Genomic DNA, 19,924 nt, shown 5'->3' on the forward strand with positions numbered 1-19,924 from the left:
AAATAATGATAAAGGGCATTTATTACCTCAAAAAATGGGGGAAAGATAAGAACAAAATTTTAAACTTTTCTAAAGAAATTCTCTTATTCCTGCTACTGTCTCTTTCTCTTTAGTCCCGTCCTAAATGCCCATACCTAAATCAGCCTTCAACCACCTATAAGATTTCTTACAGTTTTTTTTGTTTGTTTGCTTATTTTTAAATTTTTTATTGGCAGTTGTTGTTAGGAATGTTATTCTCCATTTTATAATTCTGTAGAGCTGATTTTGGGACTCACCATCTTCATGGCAATTGATAATCCTGCCATAATTTTTAATCTGAAATCTTAATGTTTTATCCTCAGGAAAGAATACAATTTTTTGATCTATCATTTGGAAGTGAAGTAAGATAACAAAATGAAGCCAGCGCAACATCTCTTAGCCTCTAGTAAGAAATGGGCAAATGTTCCAGAATTCACTTACCAAAAAGGACTATTTAATTTACCATTGTCACCTAAACCGAAGGAAAAACGTAGTGCAAAATTTGTACGTGATAAACTTGAACCAATGGTCTTAGGATCTCCACCAACAGGGGAATCCATTGTAAGGTATGCTTTGCCCATTCCGTCAAATAAAACAAAGGAGTTAATAGCAGAAGATGAATTGATCAGGAAAATTACCAAACATCTGAAGATGGTAAGACACTTGTTGGTCCCTGTGTTTGGGGTTCCCATGACTAGTGCTAGGCTTAGTGATTTGTTAGGAAGGTGCACTAAACTCAAAATATAGCCCTACTGATGGCTAAGATTTATTACGGTGAAAAGATACAAAGCAAAATTAGCAAAAGGCAAAGGCTTATGGTGTGAAGTATGGAGGAAACTAGGTCCAAGGTTCCTCTTCCTTCAAAGTCACACAGTATGTGCCTAATTCCTCCAACAGCAAATACGTTATGACGACATATGTGAAATGTCTATTGGAGAAGCTCATTAGAGGCTCAGTGTTCAGGGTTTTATTGGGGTTGCTCATGTAGGTGCTTTGCCTAGCACGTACAGAAATTCCAGACTCCCTGAAGGAAAGCAGATGTTTAGCATGAACCATATTGTTTGTGCAAAAAAGTTTAGGGACATTGAGCCACTGTTATCAGAGATGATGGGAACACTGCTAAAATCCAAGTGCTGAGACTCCAGTCCAATGCCAGCCTTGCAAGCAGATCTTTCTAATGATAGACATTTCTGAGTCTCATTCCTGCTATGCTAACGCTTCTCAGCACTTTAGAAACTTTAGCTCTTAGTGTTGGGGAAAAAAAATTTCCTTTTCTCTGAGTTCTTCTTTGCACAATGATCCAGAATTGTGAATTAACCAAATACCAAATGAGAACAATGAGGAGCAGTACAAATATAAAAAGAATATAGCTTGTCAAATTTCCAAAATATAAATTTCCTCAAGGTTTGAGGCATTAGCTCAGAGAATTTCCTTTAAAATGTTATTGCTCTCTGGTTTCCATTTCTATTTTGCCCAGTTCTCTTTAAAGAAGGAAGTTGAGTCAGTCAGATTTTGAGGAATACTTTGGTGATAAGTGGAGTCGATGCTTCACCTATTTATAGTCTCTTACTTGCCTGTCACCATAGAAACAGAAGTTGTAGGGACTCTCTCCATTCCTAGGGAGTAGAGTTGAGGACTGTTTCTCATAATTTCTTTATGGTAATATGAGATGGGGTGTGAGATGAAAAATGGAACTGGCAGAAATAAGTCTTACTTCTAAGAAGGTCCTGACATGTTTGATTAAATGTCTTTTTACATTTAATATAATTTTAAACTATAAAAATACTTAACTTGCTTTGATTCACTCACAGATTGTTTCTACTTTGGAAGAAACCTATGGATTTGACATTCAAAATAGAGAAAAATTAGTTGTGAAGCCTGAAAATGAAGAATTAACTTTTTCGGTTAGTATATGTAACCCTAATGTAGAGACATTAACAGCTGATATCAAAGCTGTTATCATTAAAGCTGATATCAGCTTTCTTAGGTTAAGATTTTCTTTTGGATTCCATTTATGTTCTCAGAATGAATTCCCCATCCATGAAAATGATTCAGTTAGGGAACTTGAAAGTAGAGTGCTTATTTTTCTATTCTTTGCCACCACTTATCTTAAAGTTTAATTAAGACATATCTATATTTTAAACCCACTTTTATTGTTAATGCCTATTCTATTTAATTTTTAAACATTTGGTTGCTTGTTGGTTTGAGATGTATATACTTTCTGTGTTAAGAAAGTATCCTATTTCTATTTTGCTAAAAAAACTAAGAAGTTAATTGAGTTTTAACAAATCCCTGGTATATATTGAAGTTATGTAACTATTAAGGTGATTAAGTATGTGGATCTCCTATAGTCTATTGAGGAGATGAATGTTTTTACACATTTCATAATATTCAACTATTTTAATACTTAATTACTTTTCTTAGTAATATTTCTTGAATAATATTCAACTGTATTTTAATACTTAATTACTTTTCTTAGGGGTTGAGTTTGGCCCCATGTCATAGATTGTTGTATCTTTTAATTCATGAACATGGTATGTCTCTCCATTTATTTAGATCTTGTTTGATTTCTTTTATCACCATTTTATAATTTTCATCATATAGATCCTATACATGGTTTGATATATTTATGGATTTGTATCTCATGTTTTTTGGAATGATTTTTTTAAAAGATTTTATTTATTTATTTGACAGACAGAGATCATAAGTAGGCAGAGAGGCAGGCAGAGAGAGAGAGGGGGAAGCAGGCTCCCCGTTGAGCAGAGAGCCTGATGCGGGGCTCCATCTCAGGACCCTGAGATCATGACCCGAGCCGAAGGCAGAAGCTTAACCCACTGAGCCACCCAGGCGCCCCATTTTTTGGAATGATTTTTAATGGCATTGTTTTTAATTTTAGTTTCCACATATTTATTACTAGTATATAGAAAAATGATTGATTTTTATATGTTGATTTGGTATCTTGCAATCTTGTTGAAAGTACTTTTTCGTTCTAGTTTTTTATAGATTTCTTGGAATTTTTTACATAGGTAATTATATCATCCTCAAATAGAGTCAGTTTTACTTCTTCCTGTCCAGTCTGAATGCTTTTTATTTCCTTTTCTTGTGCTGGCTTTGGCTTCCAGTATTATATTTAATGATAGTGATGAGAGCAGATATCTTTGACTCATAATGACTACTACTTCCAGATAGGAATGGGAGTTCAGTTCCCTACTTGGTTTCACCAGCACAACTCTGATGGGGGAATTGGAGGGCCAGTTTTCACTGCCACATTATTTTTCAGCTCTACTGACACATATGGGTAGTGTTGCAGTTTTTTTTCTTGGGGTTTGGCTCAAATAGGATAGGTATTCAAAAAATTTTTGGATTATGCTAATGACCCTTTTCATGGTCCTTTGGCTTTTCTTTCGTTTCTTTCTTTCTTTTTTTTTTTTTTTAAAGATTTTATTTATTTATTTGAGAGAGAGAGAGCGTGAGTAGGGCAGAGGGAGAGAGAGAGAAGCAGACTCCCTGCTGAATAGGGAGGCTGATGTGGGGCTCAGTCCTGGAACTCTGGGATCATGACTTGAGCTGGAGGTAGATGCTTAACTGAAAGAGCCACTGAGGTGCCCTCTTTGGCTTTTCTTAAGGCATTTTTTTTTTTTTTTTTAAGTCTGTGCTAATTGGAAGTTCCAGGTTCTAGATTTTATATGCGGGTAAAAAGAAAGCCTAAGGAATTCATGTATTCTTCCAGTTTGAGAACTCTGCCTTTCTCTTTCTACGTTTCAGAAATTTCCTGTGTTGGTTTGTTGTGTTGTCTATGGTATTTTAGTTGCAGGAGGGAGGATTAGAGGAATGGACCTAGTCCATCATGGCTAGAACAGGAAGTTCAAAATTATTTTTTTATTTTTGATACAGTTCTGTATTCTTATGTCTCCTTTATCTGATATCAGCTTTCTTATGATTAGTCATTGTGTGTTATATCTTCTTTCCAATTTTATTTTCAAACTATTTACTGTACCTCTTTGAAATAGCATATAGATGAATCTTATTTTTTATCCAGTCTGACAGTGTCTATCTTTTAATGGGTTTAGTTCATTTATGTTCAATTGATAACAATTAAATGTATTGCCATGTAATTATTATAATGAAACGTTCATGAAACGTGACTCTTAATGTGAGTTAAGTCTACTTTCCTGCTATTTGCTCTCTTTTTGTCTCATATCTTCCTTGCTCCTTAACTCTTTTCTGTTTTATTTTGGGTTAATTATGTATTTTTTAGCATTTCATTTTATTTTCTTGGTTTTTAGCAATTTTTTTTGTGCTTGCTCTGGGGATTCATTATATATTTATCACAGTCTATCTTGAATTAATATTATATACTTCATTTCTCATGTAAGAACTATGTAACAGTAAATAACATTTATCTCACTTATGTTACACTATTATTGTTATATTATTGTTTTCCTATTTTTTTCCAACTGCTTTAAAGATTTTATCTTTGGGTTTCAACATTGATATAAGATATACTTAGCTGAGCTTTTCTGTATATTCTGTTTACAGTCCATCAAGCTGATTCTGTGAGTTGATGTTTTTCAACAAATTTGGAAATTTTCATTCATTATTTCTTTAGGTATTTTACTGCCTCTCTGCTCCTTTTTTTTTTTTTAAGATTTTATTTATTTATTTGACAGAGATCACAAGTAGGCAGAGAGAGAGAGAGAGGAGGAAGCAGGCTCCCTGCTGAGCAGAGAGCCCGATGTGGGGCTCGATCCCAGGACTCTGGGATCATGACCTGAGCCGAAGGCAGAGGCTTTAACCCACTGAGCCACCCAGGCGCCCCTCTCTGCTCCTTTTTTATGAGAGTTTAATTATACATATATTAGACAGCTTGATACTGTGTAAGAAGTCACTCATACTCTCTTCATTTATTTCTTTTCTTTTTCTGTGCTTCAGTTTGGGCAATATATATTATCCTATCTTTATTTTTACTAGTCCTTTCTGTGGTGTCTGATCTGCTGTTAAGTTTAATCCAATGAAATTTTTATTTCAAATATCATAATTTTCACATTTAGGATTGTCTTTTGGTTACTTTTTAGGGGGTTTTATATTTCTTCTGCTATTATCCACCTCTTTATGTAGTCTATCTTTTTTTCCTGAAAATGCTTTTATCAGTCACAGAGTTTTAAAAGTTTTTGTCTGGTAATTTCCAGTATCTGGGTTATCAGTGTGTTTACGTCTACTGTTTTTTTCTTTTGATTATGGATTGTATTTTCCTGGTTCTTCATATTTGTATTTTTTTTTATTAGTTCTCAAGTATTAGATTTAGAAAAACATTGAAAACTGTAATACAATGTTTATTTTCTAGAGAATGCTTACCGTTTCCTTTCTGGCATTTAGGGTGAAGAGCTAATAATTCTCATTTCTACAAGAGTTGATTTGAGCAGGAACTGGTCCCTATTTTAATTAAGTTAAGATCTTGTCTGATTTGTCTAACCCATAATCTCTCCTATTGCTGCTTCCCCTGAGGGGCTGATTTCTTTGATATTGCCAGTATTTTAGCTGGCAAGAGTTTGAACTCTGATTTTAAATAGGTTCAATCCTGACAGAGCTTCAAAATACAATTACCACAGAAACATGCAGGATGAGATTCCTCTGTTTCTTAGTTCCTGCTTTTTATAGCTGTGTAAAGGCCAGTCAAACCTTAAAACATTTTCATTATCCCCAAAAGCCTCCTTGTATTCCTTTTATAGTCAATTCTCTCCTTCCCTGGTTCCAGACAACCACTGATTTATCACTGTACTTATGCCTTTTTCTAGAATGTCCTGGAAATAAAATCATATAATATGTAGCCTTATGTATCTAGACTTCCCTTCCTCATCATTATGTTTTTGAGATTCATCCATGTTATTCTATGTATCAGTTGTTTGTTTCTTTCATTGTGAACAATATTTCATTACATGGCTATACTACATTGTCGATCCATTTATCAGTTAATAAACATTTAGGTCATTGGATCCAGTAGCTATTTTGGCTGTTATGCATGAAATGAAGTTTCTTTTTTTTTTTTTTCCAGTTTAAGTTCAATTAGCCAACACATAGCACATCATTAGTTTCAGATACAGTGTTCAACAGATTATCCATTGTGTATAACACCCAGTGCTCATCACATCACGTGGCCGCCTTAATCCTGTCACCCAGTTACTCCATCCCCCCACCCACCTCCCCTTCAGCAGTCCTTAGTTTGTTTCCCATAGTTAAGAGTCTGTCATGGTAAGTGACTCTTAATCTCACAAAACAAACTGAGGGTTGCTGGGGGAAGGGGGTTTGGGAGAGGGGGGTGGGGTTATGGACATGGGGAGGGTATGTGCTATGGTGAGTGTTGTGAAGTGTGTAAACCTGGCGATTCACAGACCTGTACCCCTGGGGATAAAAATACATTATATGTTTATAAAAAAAATACATTATAAAATGTAACAACAACAAAAAAAGAGTCTCTCATCGTTTGTCTCCTTCCCCGATTTCTTCCCATTCAATTTTCCCTCCCTTCCCTTGTGGTCCTCTGTACTGTTTCTTATATTTCACAAATAAGTGAAACCATATGATGATAATTGTCTTTCTCCAACTGACTTATTTCACCAAGCATAAAACCTTCCAGTTCCATCCAGGTTGATGTAAATGGTAAGTATTCATCCTTTCTGATGGCCAAGTAATATTCCATTTTATATATATCTTCTTTACCCATTCATCTGTCAAAGGACATCTTGGCTTCTTCCCCATTTTGGTTATCATGGACATTGCTGCTATGAACGTTGGGGTGTAGGTGCCCCTCTGTATGAATGAAGTTTCAATGAACATTTGTGTGCAAATCTTTGTGAGGACATATGTGTTTATTCATCTTGGATAATTGCTTTGGAATAAGATTAGTGAGTTTTAAGTGTATGTTTAATTTTCTGAGGAATTGCCAAATTACTTCCCAACATGGCAAAACCATTTTATGTTCCTACCACCTCTCTGGGAGAGTTTCAGTGGCTGTGCATCCTTCCCAAAATTGGTATTGTCAGACTTCTTAATTCTGACCATTCCTAGGGAATGTAGGCCTCTTTTATTGCCACATTTTTGGCAAAATTCAGATGGGGAAGCATTTGACAGAAGAAAAATGGTTGGGTTAAGTGATTTACCTTGGGAGTGTTTCTCATTCCAGTGTATCTGCTGGCCTAAATGGCTGTCAAGGTCTCATCTGGTTTTTCTTCATCCTCTAAATTCTGTTTGTCAGTGGTAGGCCTGCTTTTTGACTTGGCTGACTTGGCACACTTTGCACACACTAGACCAAGTGCTCTTCTGTCTCCACCATGCTCCCTTTAGATATGGATATGGCTTTTGTTCTTTTCTTATCTATAAAGTGTTCTTCTGTGGAATTCAGTTTGTCCGATTTTTATCCTATCCTCTACTTTTCAGTATCCTCAAGGAAAGGGATGATAATTATATAACTTTATGTATTTTTCCTTTCTGGATGTTTAATTTTTCTTTTTTTAAGTGTGTTTTTTTTTTTTTTTTTTAAATATGAGAGAGAGAGAGCGAGAGAGAGCACAGCAAGGGGAGGAGCAAAGAGAGAGGGAGGAGAGACCCCGCACTGAGCAGAAGGGGTCAATCCTGGGACTCCGGGACCATGACCCGAGCTGAAGGCAGAGGTTTAACTGACTGAGCCACTTAGGTGCCCCATTCTTTCTGGATGTTAACACCAAAATAAACACTCTCATACCTTTTCACATTATAATCATAAAAGGCATTTCAGCTTCCCTTTGAAGATCTTTTTAGGGGTGCCTGGTGGCTTAGTCGTTAAGTGTCTGCCTTCGGCTCAGGTCATGGCCCTAGGGTCTTGGGATTGGGCCTCTTGTTGGGCTCCCTGCTCTGTAGGAAGCATGCTTCTCCCTCTCCCACACCTCTGCTTGTGTTTCCTCTCTTGGTGTGTCTCTGTCAAATAAATAAATAAGATATTTTAAAAAAAAGATGTTTTTAGAAGTCCTGCTCAAGAATTTTTTTTGGTCTCATTGGCCTGATTGGGACACATGGCTACCCTTATTGGTAAAGGAGGCTGGAAAATTTTTTATTATTATTATTATTTATAGATTTTATTTATTTATTTGAGAGAGAGAGATTGAATATGAGTGGTGTGGGGCAGACAGAGAGGAAGAAGCAGAAGGAGAGGGAGAAGCTCCCCTTTGAGCAGATAGCCCAACACGGGGCTTGATTCCAGGACCCTGGGATCATGACCTGAGCTGAAGGCAGACACTTAACTGAGCCACCCAGATGCTCCTTACTATTATTACTAGCTATGCACATTGGCATCCTCAGTAAAATTAAGGTCCTGTTAGTAGGCAAAGAATAATTATTTAGGAAAATAATTATATGTGGTCTATTATATATGATATATATGATATGGTCTAATATTATGTAATGGTCTATTATAATGACCATTATCATACTATTATAATAGTATAAGTGATACTATTATAAGACTATTATATACTTGTCTCACAACACTGTTGTCATAAATTTTGATGATTTTGATATCCATGTGGATGATCTTTGCAAATAATCCAGCATCTCAGTTTGTTGAATTTCTTTGCTCCAGTGGTCTTGTCTTCTATCCTCTAGATAGAAGATAATATCCTCTAGTCTTTGTAAATAACCAATAACTTTTCCATAATTTAAGTTTCAATCATCTTAATCTTTTGTCACTACCTTTTATCTTTCCCACTTAGTGTGTTTAATATTCTGGCTCCAAAATCCTTTGATTCCATTTGGAACTATAATCCATTCGTTTTACTGCCTTTTACTGTCCCAAATCCTCCTTGTGGTTTTACCTAGCTTAAATTCCATGTTCCATTATTATTATTGCTTCCGTGCATATTCTTCCCCTGCTGTGCTGTATTGATTTTATTTTGTTAAATTGCAACCGTGATCAAATCAATCACCATCTTCTCTATATTTGTGGCATCTGAATGTGAGTAGAAGAAAATCCCTAAGTATGCTTATAGTCTCATTTTACATTTATTTTTAGGAAACCTAGTTCATTCATTTTCCCACTCTCCTGAATGACTAATTCAGTTTTTCCTCTTCTCCTATATGGGTATAAGTCATTATCATGACAAAAAAAAAGTGTATCTGCCTGTGAATATGTTTTAAAATGTGATGTTGAATGAACATACTCCTTATGGAGAACATTCTAAGAATCCTAACTGTATATAAACATCTGAGATTTGTCTATCATAGGTTGTTTCTGATTTACAAATCACTGCTCTACTAGAAAAGATTCAGTCATTGTGATATTTTCATCTGTCACTATTTTTTCCTCAAAGTGTTCATTTGCCCATTGAATGAGGGTAAAAGACTATAGCTCTTGGCAAGTATACTTATATTCACAAGTCATAATGAGCATTCATTTTCTACCACGGAGAGATATTTCTAAGGTATATACAGAGTGGCTTCCTTTTTTTGGGTACTGATAAATTTCAGGAGCCTAAATCTGGGATGCTTGATTCTTTGCAGCAGTGCAGGGGAGAATAAGAGGCATAGCTGGATGTATGTCATTCAGAGGCCACTCCCCAGAATGTACTGTCTTCCACTTTCTGGGAGAATTTGGTAGTAGAACATTTGGAGTATGATTTCTTGTGTTATATGTTTGAAGGGACATAAATTATAGGCAAAAAATATTTTCCCAAATAATTAAGATATATTATAATATAGGTGGGGATCATATGGATTCTGAAATAAAACTAATTTTGTTTTGTTATTCTTTTCAAAAGGTTGGGGATGATCTGAATTCATTCTTGGTATGTTGTTCACAATTTGCAGCTCAGTTAGAAGCAGCAGCTAAGGAAGAACGTAATGTATGTGTTCTGTGTAAAATGTCAAGTATAAGATATTTAATATTTTAATGATTTTAATTATTAGTAATGTTGATAATATTTTGTATTAATTTTATATTAATTTACTAAAATCATTGTTATTAATAATAATTTTAGCAATACAATATTTAAAGCTACATTGGTTGTTTGAACTTGAATGTGATAATTTATTTAACAGTATTAGTCTAGATACCATGCCTTAAGGAGTTATAAAAGACATTAGAAAGTATTATCTATTTTTTTATTCTTAATGTAGGCATTTAGGTCTGTGAATTTTCCTTTAAGTACATCATTGATTGAGTCATTAGTATTTTCATATTTACAAATGAAAATATAGTATTAATATTTATATTTTAGTGTTTTTAAACATTTTTTATTTAAATCCAATTTAGTTAACATATATTGTATTATTACTTTCAGCGGTAGAATTTAGTGATTCATCAGTTGCATATAACACCCAGTGCTCATTACATCAGGTGCCCGCCCTAATGCCCATCTCCCAGTTGCCCCATTCCCTCACTCACCACCCCTCCAGCAACCTTCAGGTTGTTTCCTATAGTTACGAGTGTGTTAGGGTTTACCTTCCTCTGTTTTTATATTATTTTTTCCTTCCCTTCTCTTGTGTTCATCTGTTTTGTTTCTTAAATTCTGCGTATGAATGAAATCATATGGTATTTGTCTTTCTCTAACTTATTTTGCTTAGCTTATGCTAAGCCAGTTCCATCCAGACAAGGTAATTTATATTACAAAAATAATATGTCATAATTAATGAAAATTTCAAAGAAGACATGCATAAAGAAAACAAAAATTAACATAATCCTATTTCCCCAAGATAACCAACTATTGTTAACATATTTTTATTTCCCTTCCTGATTTTCCAAAGTTATAAAGATTTAGAAAAAATGAAATAATATTGTACATATTATTTGGTAATACACTTTTATTACTTTTTGATTTTTGCAAAATAGTATTTATTGTGTCTTATCTGATTGTAAACATTACCATTATTTTTTAAAGATTTATTTATTTTGAGAGAGTGCATGAGTGGGAGGTGGGACAGAGGGACAGGGAGAGAGAATCTTAAGCAGACTACCCACTGAGCACAGAGCCTGACTTGGGGGCTGGATCTCAAAACCCTGAAATCATGACCCGAGTTGAAACCAAGAACTGACTGAGTCACCCAGGTGCCCTTGATTGTAAACATATTATTGTGTAACATTTGAAATTGAGGAAAGTAAATAGGAAAATAAGTTTCCTGTGATCTCAAATCTAGTACATATGCACCATTAACATTTTAGAATATGTTTTCTAGTGTGCTCTGAGTGTGTATATACACACACACACATATATACACATACACATATAGACACACACATATATATGCACACACTTGTTGTGTATGTCTGTATATGTACATTCATTTATATGTACATTGATATATGTCTTTTCTAATTTTTTATTGCAAAATACACATACTGTACAACTTACTATATTAACCATTTTTAAGTGTACAGTTCAGTGGTATTAAACACATTAATATTGTACAATGATCATGTCTGTCGGTCTCAGAACTCTTTTCATCTTGCAAAACTGAAACCATATGCATTAAACAGTAACTCCTTATGACCCCTTACCAGAGCCCCTGGTAACCACTGTTCTACTCTGTGTTACTAGGAGTTTGGCAGGCTTCTCTCTCTTTTTCTTCCTTTCTTTCTTTCTCTCTCTCTCTGTCTCTTCTTCCCTTCTTTCTTTCTCTCCCCCCCCCTTTGTCTCTTCCTCCCTCCCTTCCTTCCTTCCTTTCTAGATCCACAGGTAAGAGAGATCATGCAATATTTATCTTTTTGTGTCTGGCCTATTTCATTTAACATAAGGTCTTCCAGATTCACCCATGTTGTCACAAATGGCAGGACTTCCTTCTTTTTATAACTGAGTAATATTTCTGTGTGTGTGTGTGTGTGTGTGTGTGTGTGTGTGTATTACAATTTCTTTATCTAGTCATCCATCCATGGATACTTAGATTGTTTCCATGTCTTGGTTATTGTGAATAATGCTGCAGTGAACATGGGAGTGCAGGTATTTCTTTGAGACACTAATTTTGTTTTCTTTGGATATATGTCTGGAAGTGGGATCACTAGATCATATGGTAGTTCTGTTTTTAAATTATTGAAGAGTCTTCATACTGTTTTCTATAGCTGCTGTACCAGTTTCCCTTCCTACCAACGGAGCACAGGATTCCCTTTTTTCCAAATCTTTGTCAACGGTTGTTTTCTCTTTTTGATAATAGCCATTTAACAGGTGTGAGGTAGCATTTCATTGTGATTTTGATTTGCATTTCCCTGATGATTGGTGATGTCGAGCCGCTTTTCATGTACCTGTTGGTCATTTGACGTCTTCCTTGGAAAAAAATGTCTTTTGCCCATTAAAAAAAATTTTTTTTCGCTATTGAGTTGTATTAGTTCCTTACATATTTTGGATATTAATCCCTTATCAAAATATATGCTTTGCCAATATTTTCTCTCTTTCCATAGAATGCCCTTTTCATGTTGTTGATTGTTTCCTTGACTAAGCAGTAACTTTTTAGTTTGAGGTAGTCCCACTTACTTATTTTTGCTTTTGTTAAACCTTTGCTTTTGATGTTCATGAAACCATTGTCAAATCCAAAGTCCCGAAGTTTTTATTCTGTCCTCTTCTAGGCGTGTAATAGGTTTAGATCTTATATGTAGGTCATGGGTTTACTCTGAGTTAATTTTGTAATAGTGTAAGTGGTGTAAGTGTCCAATTTTATCTTATTTTTTTGCATGTGGATATCCAGTTTCCCCAGTGGTATTTGTTGAGAAGATTCTACTTTCCCCATTGTCTTGGTACTCTTACCAAAAATTATTTTGCCATATGCAGAGGTTTATCTCTGATCTCTCAGTTTTGTTCTATTGTCGCTTTATATTTAAAATTTTTTATTTTTTATTGAAGTGTAATTGACACAATGTTACATTTGTTTCAGGTTACTTTTTATTTTAATTTTTGAAAATCGAGATGTAATTGAACTGTGATATAATAAACTATATCAGTTTTAGGTGTTAGGTATGTATATATCTTTATGCCAATAAGGTGCTTTCTTTATTACTGTTGCTTTGTAGTATATTTTGAAATCAGGATATTTGAAGCCTCCAGCTTTTTCTTTTTCAAGATGTTTTTGGTATTCAGGGTGTCTTGAGATTCCATGTGTATTTTAGTATGTTTTTTTCTATTCCTGCAAAATAGTCCATTGACATTTCTATAGGGATTACATTGAATCTCTAGATCACTTTGGATAGTATGAATTTTTTAACAATATTAAGTCTTTGAATCCATGAGCATGGGATGTTCTTTCCATTTATTTGTATCTTTGATTTCTTTTAGCAGTGTTTTCTAGCTTTCTGTGTATATATCTTTCACCCCCTTGGTTAGGTTTATTCCTAAATATTTTTAGATTTTTTTTTTTCTAAAATTTATTTGACACAGAGAGAGAGACATCACAAGTAGGCAGAGAGGCAGGCAGAGGTGGAGGGGGAAGCAGGCTCCCCGCAGAGCGGAGAGCCCAATGTGGGGCTAGATCCCAGGACCCTGAGATCAGGACCTGAGCCGAAGGCAGAGGCTTAACCCACTGAGCCACCCAGGCGCCCCTAGATTTTTGATGTTATAGTAAATGAGATTGCTTTCTTAATTTTCATTTTGGATTGGACATTGTTAATATATAGAAATATAACTGATTTTTGAGTGTTGATTTTGTGTCCTGTAATTTTGCTGAACTTATTAGTTCTAACACTGTGTGAGTGTGTGTGGTGCGTGTATGTGTGTGTATTGTGTGTAATCTTTAGGGTTTCCTACATATGAGATCATGTCATTTGCAGACAGGGACAATTTTTTTTTCCATTTTGTATGACTTTATTGTTTTTTTCTTTTTAAATTTCTCTGGAACTTCCAGTACTATGTTGATAGTGCTGGTGAGATGGGCAGATTTGCCTTTTTCCTGATACTAGAGAAAAATCTACCAGTCTTTTCCCAGTGAATATGCTCTTTGCTGTGGCCTGTTTATATAAGGATTTTTATTTTGAGTTAGTTTTCTTGTTTATTGAGTTTTTTAAAATCATGAAGGAGTGTTGATTTTTAACAAAAGCTTTTCCTCCATCTGTTGAGATGATCCCGTGGTTCTTGTTCTTCATTTTGCTTATGTGGTGTATTATATTGTTTCATATTATTACAAATAGTGAGCCAGGCTTGTGTTCCAGATATAAATCCTTTTTTGGTTTTACTGTGTGATCCTTTTAATGTGTGTGTGTGTTTTTTTTTTATAAAGTAGGCTCCACGCCCAGCATGGAGTCCAACACTAGGCTTGAACTCATGATCATTAAGACCGAGACCTGAGCTGAATGTGTAACTGACTGAGCCACCCAGGTGTCCCTTAATGTGCTTTTGAATTCTTTTTGCTAGTATTTTTGCATCATTTTTTCCCCTTTTCTATTAATTATTCATTAATTTATATTTATGTAAATAAATATAAATTTATTAATTATAATATGATTATAAAATTTAAATTATTAAACATAATATATAATATAGAATATTTATATATTAAATTATTAAAAGTATAATATAAAAATAATATAATCATTTATTTGTGTTAATCAGGAATATTGGTCTGTAGTTTTCTTGTGCCTTTTTTGGTTCCGATATCATGATAATGCTGGCCTTATGCAGTTGGTTTTGGAATTTTCTCCTTTCTGATTCTTTGGAAGAGTTTGAGAAGTGTTAGTGTTAATTCTTTTTCTTTCTTTCTTTCTTTCTTTTTTTTTTTTTTTAAAGATTTTATCTATTTACTTGAGAGAGAGAGCGAGAGAGAGAGCATGAGAGGGGAGAGGGTCAGAGGGAGAAGCAGACTCCCTGTCAAGCAGGGAGCCCGATGTGGGACTTGATCCCAGGACTCCAGGATCATGACCTGAGCTGAAGGCGGTCATACAACCAACTGAGCCACCCAGGTGCCCTGTGAATTCTTTTTTAAGTAATAGAATTCTCCAGTGAAGCCGTGTGGTTCTGGGCTTTTCTTTGTTGGTAGTTTTTTGATTACTGCCTCAATCTCCTTACTAGTTACAGGTCTGTTCAGATTTTTTATTTTTTTTGTGGTTTGGCCTTGGTAGATTTGTATGTTTCTAGGAATTTATCCATTTCTTCTAGGTTATCCAATAGTCTTTTATGATCCTTTGTCTTTGATTGGAGTGGACATCATTGTAATAACTCTTTCATTTCTTTTTTTTTTTTTTTAAGATTTTGTTTATTTATTTGACAGAGAGAGAGAGTGATAGGGAATACAAGCAGGGAGAGTGGGAGAGGGAGAAGCAGACTTCCCGCTGAGCAGGGAGCCCAATGCAGGGCTCAATCCCAGGACCCTGGAATCATGACCTGAGCCGAAGATAGACACTTAACGACCGAGCCACTCAGGGGCCCCTCTCTTTCATTTCTAATTTTAGCTATTGAATATTCTCTTTTTCTTACTTAATATAGCCAAATGTTTGTTGACTTTTGTTAATCTTTATAGAAACTACTCTTGGTATCATTGATTTCTATCCTCTATTTCATTCATCTCTGCTCTAGTATTTATCTCCTTTCTTCTTCAAACTCAGGGTTAAAAATTTTTTGTTCTTCCTTTAGGTGAAAAGTTAGATTGTTGATTTGTGATTTTTAAATGTAAACATTTACAACCATAAACATTTTGTACTGATTTGGTTCACTAGCATAGTTTTGGTATTTTGTTTTTTGTTTTCATTAGCCTTCAGGTATTTTCTAAATTCTATTATGATTTCTTCTTTGATCTATGGATTGTTGAAGAGCATGTTGTTTAATTTTCACATATTTGTAGATTTTTTTTTTGTTTTATTTCTGCTATTGATTTCTAATTTTACACCATTGTGTTTGAAAAGATGCTTGGTGTGATTTCGATCTTAAATTTGTTAAAACTTGTTTTGTGTCCTAACATGTAGTCTACCTTGGAGAATGTTCTATGTATGCTTGAGAAGAACATGTAATTTGCTGTTGTTGGGTGGGGTATTCTGTATATGTTTGTTATGTCTGTCTATTATACAGTATTGTTTAGTCCTTTATTTCTAATTGATATTCTCGTTGTTCTTGCTATAACTGAAATTGGGAATATTGAAATGTCCTACTATTATTGTGTTGCTGTTTCTCCCTTTTAGTTCTTTAGTGTTTGCTTCATATATTTGGGTGCTTACATGCTAGATGCATGTATATTTATAATTGTTATATCTTACTAGCGAATTGACCCTTTTATCATTACATAGAGTATCCTTTTTCTTTTTTTGATAGTTTTCTCTTAATCTCTATTTTGTCTAAGAATGGCCACCTTGGCTTTCCTTTTTCTTTGGAATGTCTTCTTCTGTCCTTTTACTTTGAGCCTGTTTGAGTCATAAGATTTAAAGAGAGCTTGTTATAGGCAGTGTATAGTTGGATATTTTTATTATATTTAAGAAAAATAATGAATTCAATCTTTGTCTTTTTGTTGGGGTGTTTAACCCATTTACATTTATTGTAATTACTGGTAGGAAGGGCTTACTATTGCCATTTTGTTAATGTTTTTTGTTTGGAAGTTTTTGGTTCTTTTTCTTTTTTGGTATCTTTTGTGGTTTTATTTTGTTTGTTTGTTTTTTTTTTTTTTGTAATGACATATTTTGATTCCCTTCTCATTTCCCTTTGTGAATATCCTATAGATATTCCCTTTGTGGTTACCACTGCAATTATATAAAACTTATTAACATTATAGCAATCTATTTTAAACTGATAACAACTTCAGTTGCCTATAAAAACTGACCATTGGGGCACCTGGGTGGCTCAGTTGTTAAGTGTCTGCCTTTGGCTCAGGTAATGATCCCAGGGTCCTGGGATCAAGCCCCACATCAGGCTCCCAGCTTGGTGGGGAGCTGCCTTCTCCCTTTTCTGCTCTCCCTCTTTGTGCTCTCTGTATGTCAAATAAATAAATAAATAAAATCTTTGGAAAAAAAAACTCTACTACTTACATCCTTGCCTCTTCTATTTTATGTTACTTGTGACATAAATTACCTCTTTTTACATTGCATAGCCATTAATTTAAATTTATAGCTAGTTTTCATCTTACAGAATTTCTGTGCCAGATTTATCAGTGATTTGTTCACCTATTTTATAATACTATAGTATATTTGTTGATATATTTATCTTTACCAGGGAATTTTATATTTTCATATGGTTTTGTGTTGATGTTTATTGTTTTTTCTCTTTAACTTTTTGGACTTTTAGGACTCCCTTCAGGATTTCTTGTAAGGAGGGTCTAGTGGTGATGACTTCCTTTCAGATTTTTGGAAAATCTTCATTTATCCTTCATATTTGAAGGGCAGTTTTGCCAGATACAGTGTTTGGCAGTTTTTCTTTCAGTGCATTGACTATATCATCCTGTTCCTTTGTAGCCCATAATCTTTTTTCTTTTTTTTTTTGGACTGGAATATTTAAAAAAAATTTTTTTTTTATTTTACTTTTTATAAACATATATTTTTATCCCCAGGGGTACAGGTCTGTGAATCGCCAGGTTTACACACTTCACAGCACTCACCATAGCACATACCCTCCCCAATGTCCATAACCCCACCCCCCTGCTCCCAACCCCCCGACCCCCAGCAACCCTCAGTTTGTTTTGTGAGATTAAGAGTCACTTATGGTTTGTCTCCCTCCCAATCCCATCTTGTTTCATTTATTCTTCTCCTACCCCCTTAACCCCCCATGTTGCATCTCCACTTCCTCATATCAGGGAGATCATATGATAGTTCTCTTTCTCTGATTGACTTATTTCACTAAGCATGATACCCTCTAGTTCCATCCATGTCGTCGCAAATGGCAAGATTTCATTTCTTTTGATTGTAGCCCATAATCTTAATGGTTAGAAATCTGCTGATGATCTGATGAGAGCTTTCTTGTATGTAATGAATTGTATTTCTCTTGCTGTTGACAAGATTCTCTGTGACTTTGGCAGTTTGATCTCAGGGTAGATATCTTCAGATATTTTCCTGGTTAGAGTTCTTGAAGTTATTTGAATTCGTAGGTCTGTTTTTCTCCTCGGATTTGGGAAATTGTCAGTCATTATTTCTTCAAGTAAATTCCACACCCCTTTGTTTTTTCTTCCTTCTTCAATTCCCATAATACATATTTTGTTTTGTTCCATGGTATCCCATATGTCCTTTAGGATCGCTTCATTTTTTTTTTTTTCTTTTCTACCTTGATTATTTTGAAAGTCTTTATATCTTCTAGTTTGCTGATTCTTTCTTTTACCTGGTCAGGTCTGTTCTTGAGTTCCTGTAATGGATTTATTTATTTATTTATTTTTCAATTCAATTATCGTATTCTTTAGTTCCAGAATTTCTGTGTGGTTTTTCTTCATAGATTTAATTTTTTTCTCAATATTCTCATGCTCGTGTATTATTTTCCTGATTTCCTTTGGTTGTTTGTGATCTCTTAGCTCATTAAGTATCATTAAGGATCCTTATGGTGACAGTTTTGAATTCTTTGTGAATTTGTATATTTCTGCTTCTTTAGTTTCTGGAGATTTAATTTTTTCTTTTAAATGTGCTGTGGTTCCCCTTTTCCTTTGTGTGTCTTGTTACTTTTGTTGTTCAGATCTGGTGTCTGAAGCATCAGCTAACTCTTCTAGATTTTATGGCCTGATTTCCTATAGGGAGGACTTGCTCCATTCAGTCTGCCTAGATTCTGGAGACCTCTTAAGCCTTTTTTTGAGTAAGTGTTCCCCTGGGTTTGTGCATGTAATCTATTAGAAGAGGCTTGTAGGTTTCTTTTTCTTTTCTTTCTTTCTTTTTTTTTTTTTTTAAAGATTTTATTTATTTATTTGACAGAAATCACAAGCAGGCAGAGAGGGAGAAGCAGGCTCCCTGCTGAGCAGAGAGCCCGATGTGGGCCTTGATTCCACGACCCTGAGATCATGACCTGAGCAGAAGGAAGAGACTTAACCCTCTGAGCTTCCCAGGCGCCCTGGTTTGTAGGTTTTTACTCAGGTACTCCCCCTAGTGCCTGTCTGGTGCTGCTTTAAATATCAGTACAGGAGCTCCACCCATTGTCTGTTTTTGGTACTGCAAACCCTAGTTCATTATGTACTCTAGTCTTCGTTCTCTGAGATTCTCAATCTGGCTGGCATCCTTTTGCGGTCAGCACTTGCATAGAGGCAAGAGGGAAGCAGGCCCCTTGGGCAACCTCTTGCCCTAAATGTCCGAATGTTGGATGTGTGTTCCACTCCTTTCCATCCCCAAGGGGAAAACAAGAGTTGAGGATTTCTTCCTAGTTGTGCTGCAGTGTGTGCAGTGTGAGTACAGGGAGAGGCTCTGACAAGTTAATGTTGAGAGTATCAATTTTTTTTTTTAGTGGACTTTGATGTGGTTGGTTTTGTCCTTGCTTAAGATACAGGAAACTTAACTGGTTTTGGGATTTCTCAGAGCATTTGGTTTGTTTGATGTTAAATCCCTGTTTTTCTAGGGGAAGGAGGGTTTCAGGCTTCATATTCATGATCTTGCTGATAAAGTCTTATTTCTTTAATAAGGAATGGTATTAGAAACCAAGATCTGACAGTTAATCAGTGATCCTGGAATGAATGCTTTTATGCTATTTCAGCAGACAAAACTAGGAAATGTGTATAGGTATGCACACATATACATATGCACAGTTCATATGCTTATATTCTTATTTACAAATAGAGTGCACATATACATGCATGTATACATAAATAGACATATTTAGAAATCTGGAGTCCTCACAGACACCTTTAGTTCTAGTCTCTCACCTCAGAGCTTATTCTTACTTTCCTTTATTTCATATGTATATGTCCTTCTTCCCACAGTTAGAATTCTAACTCTTAACATCACTACATTTACTCTTTTGTTCAAGTTTATAATACTTCCAACATCATTTAAGAATTTCCTCTCCTATATCACTATGAAAACAAA

The 19,924-nt window shown here is 34.9% G+C and overlaps 1 protein-coding gene across 1 annotated transcript in view; it reads left to right on the plus strand.

Moving 5' to 3' along the window:
• The first annotated feature begins 393 nt into the window (after positions 1-393).
• The window catches only part of LOC111155517 (coiled-coil domain containing 7), a 403,110-nt gene continuing 383,579 nt past the window's right edge, over positions 394-19,924 (plus strand). The window contains exons 1-3 of the mRNA XM_022515688.1: positions 394-672; positions 1,830-1,922; positions 9,804-9,887. Coding sequence (XP_022371396.1) covers positions 394-672; positions 1,830-1,922; positions 9,804-9,887 — 456 coding nt within the window. The remainder of the gene's footprint in view (positions 673-1,829; positions 1,923-9,803; positions 9,888-19,924) is intronic.

Source organism: Enhydra lutris, unplaced genomic scaffold (genome assembly GCF_002288905.1).
Source record: "Enhydra lutris kenyoni isolate GAN:26980312 unplaced genomic scaffold, ASM228890v2 scaffoldscaffold42, whole genome shotgun sequence".
Lineage (NCBI taxonomy): Eukaryota > Metazoa > Chordata > Mammalia > Carnivora > Mustelidae > Enhydra > Enhydra lutris.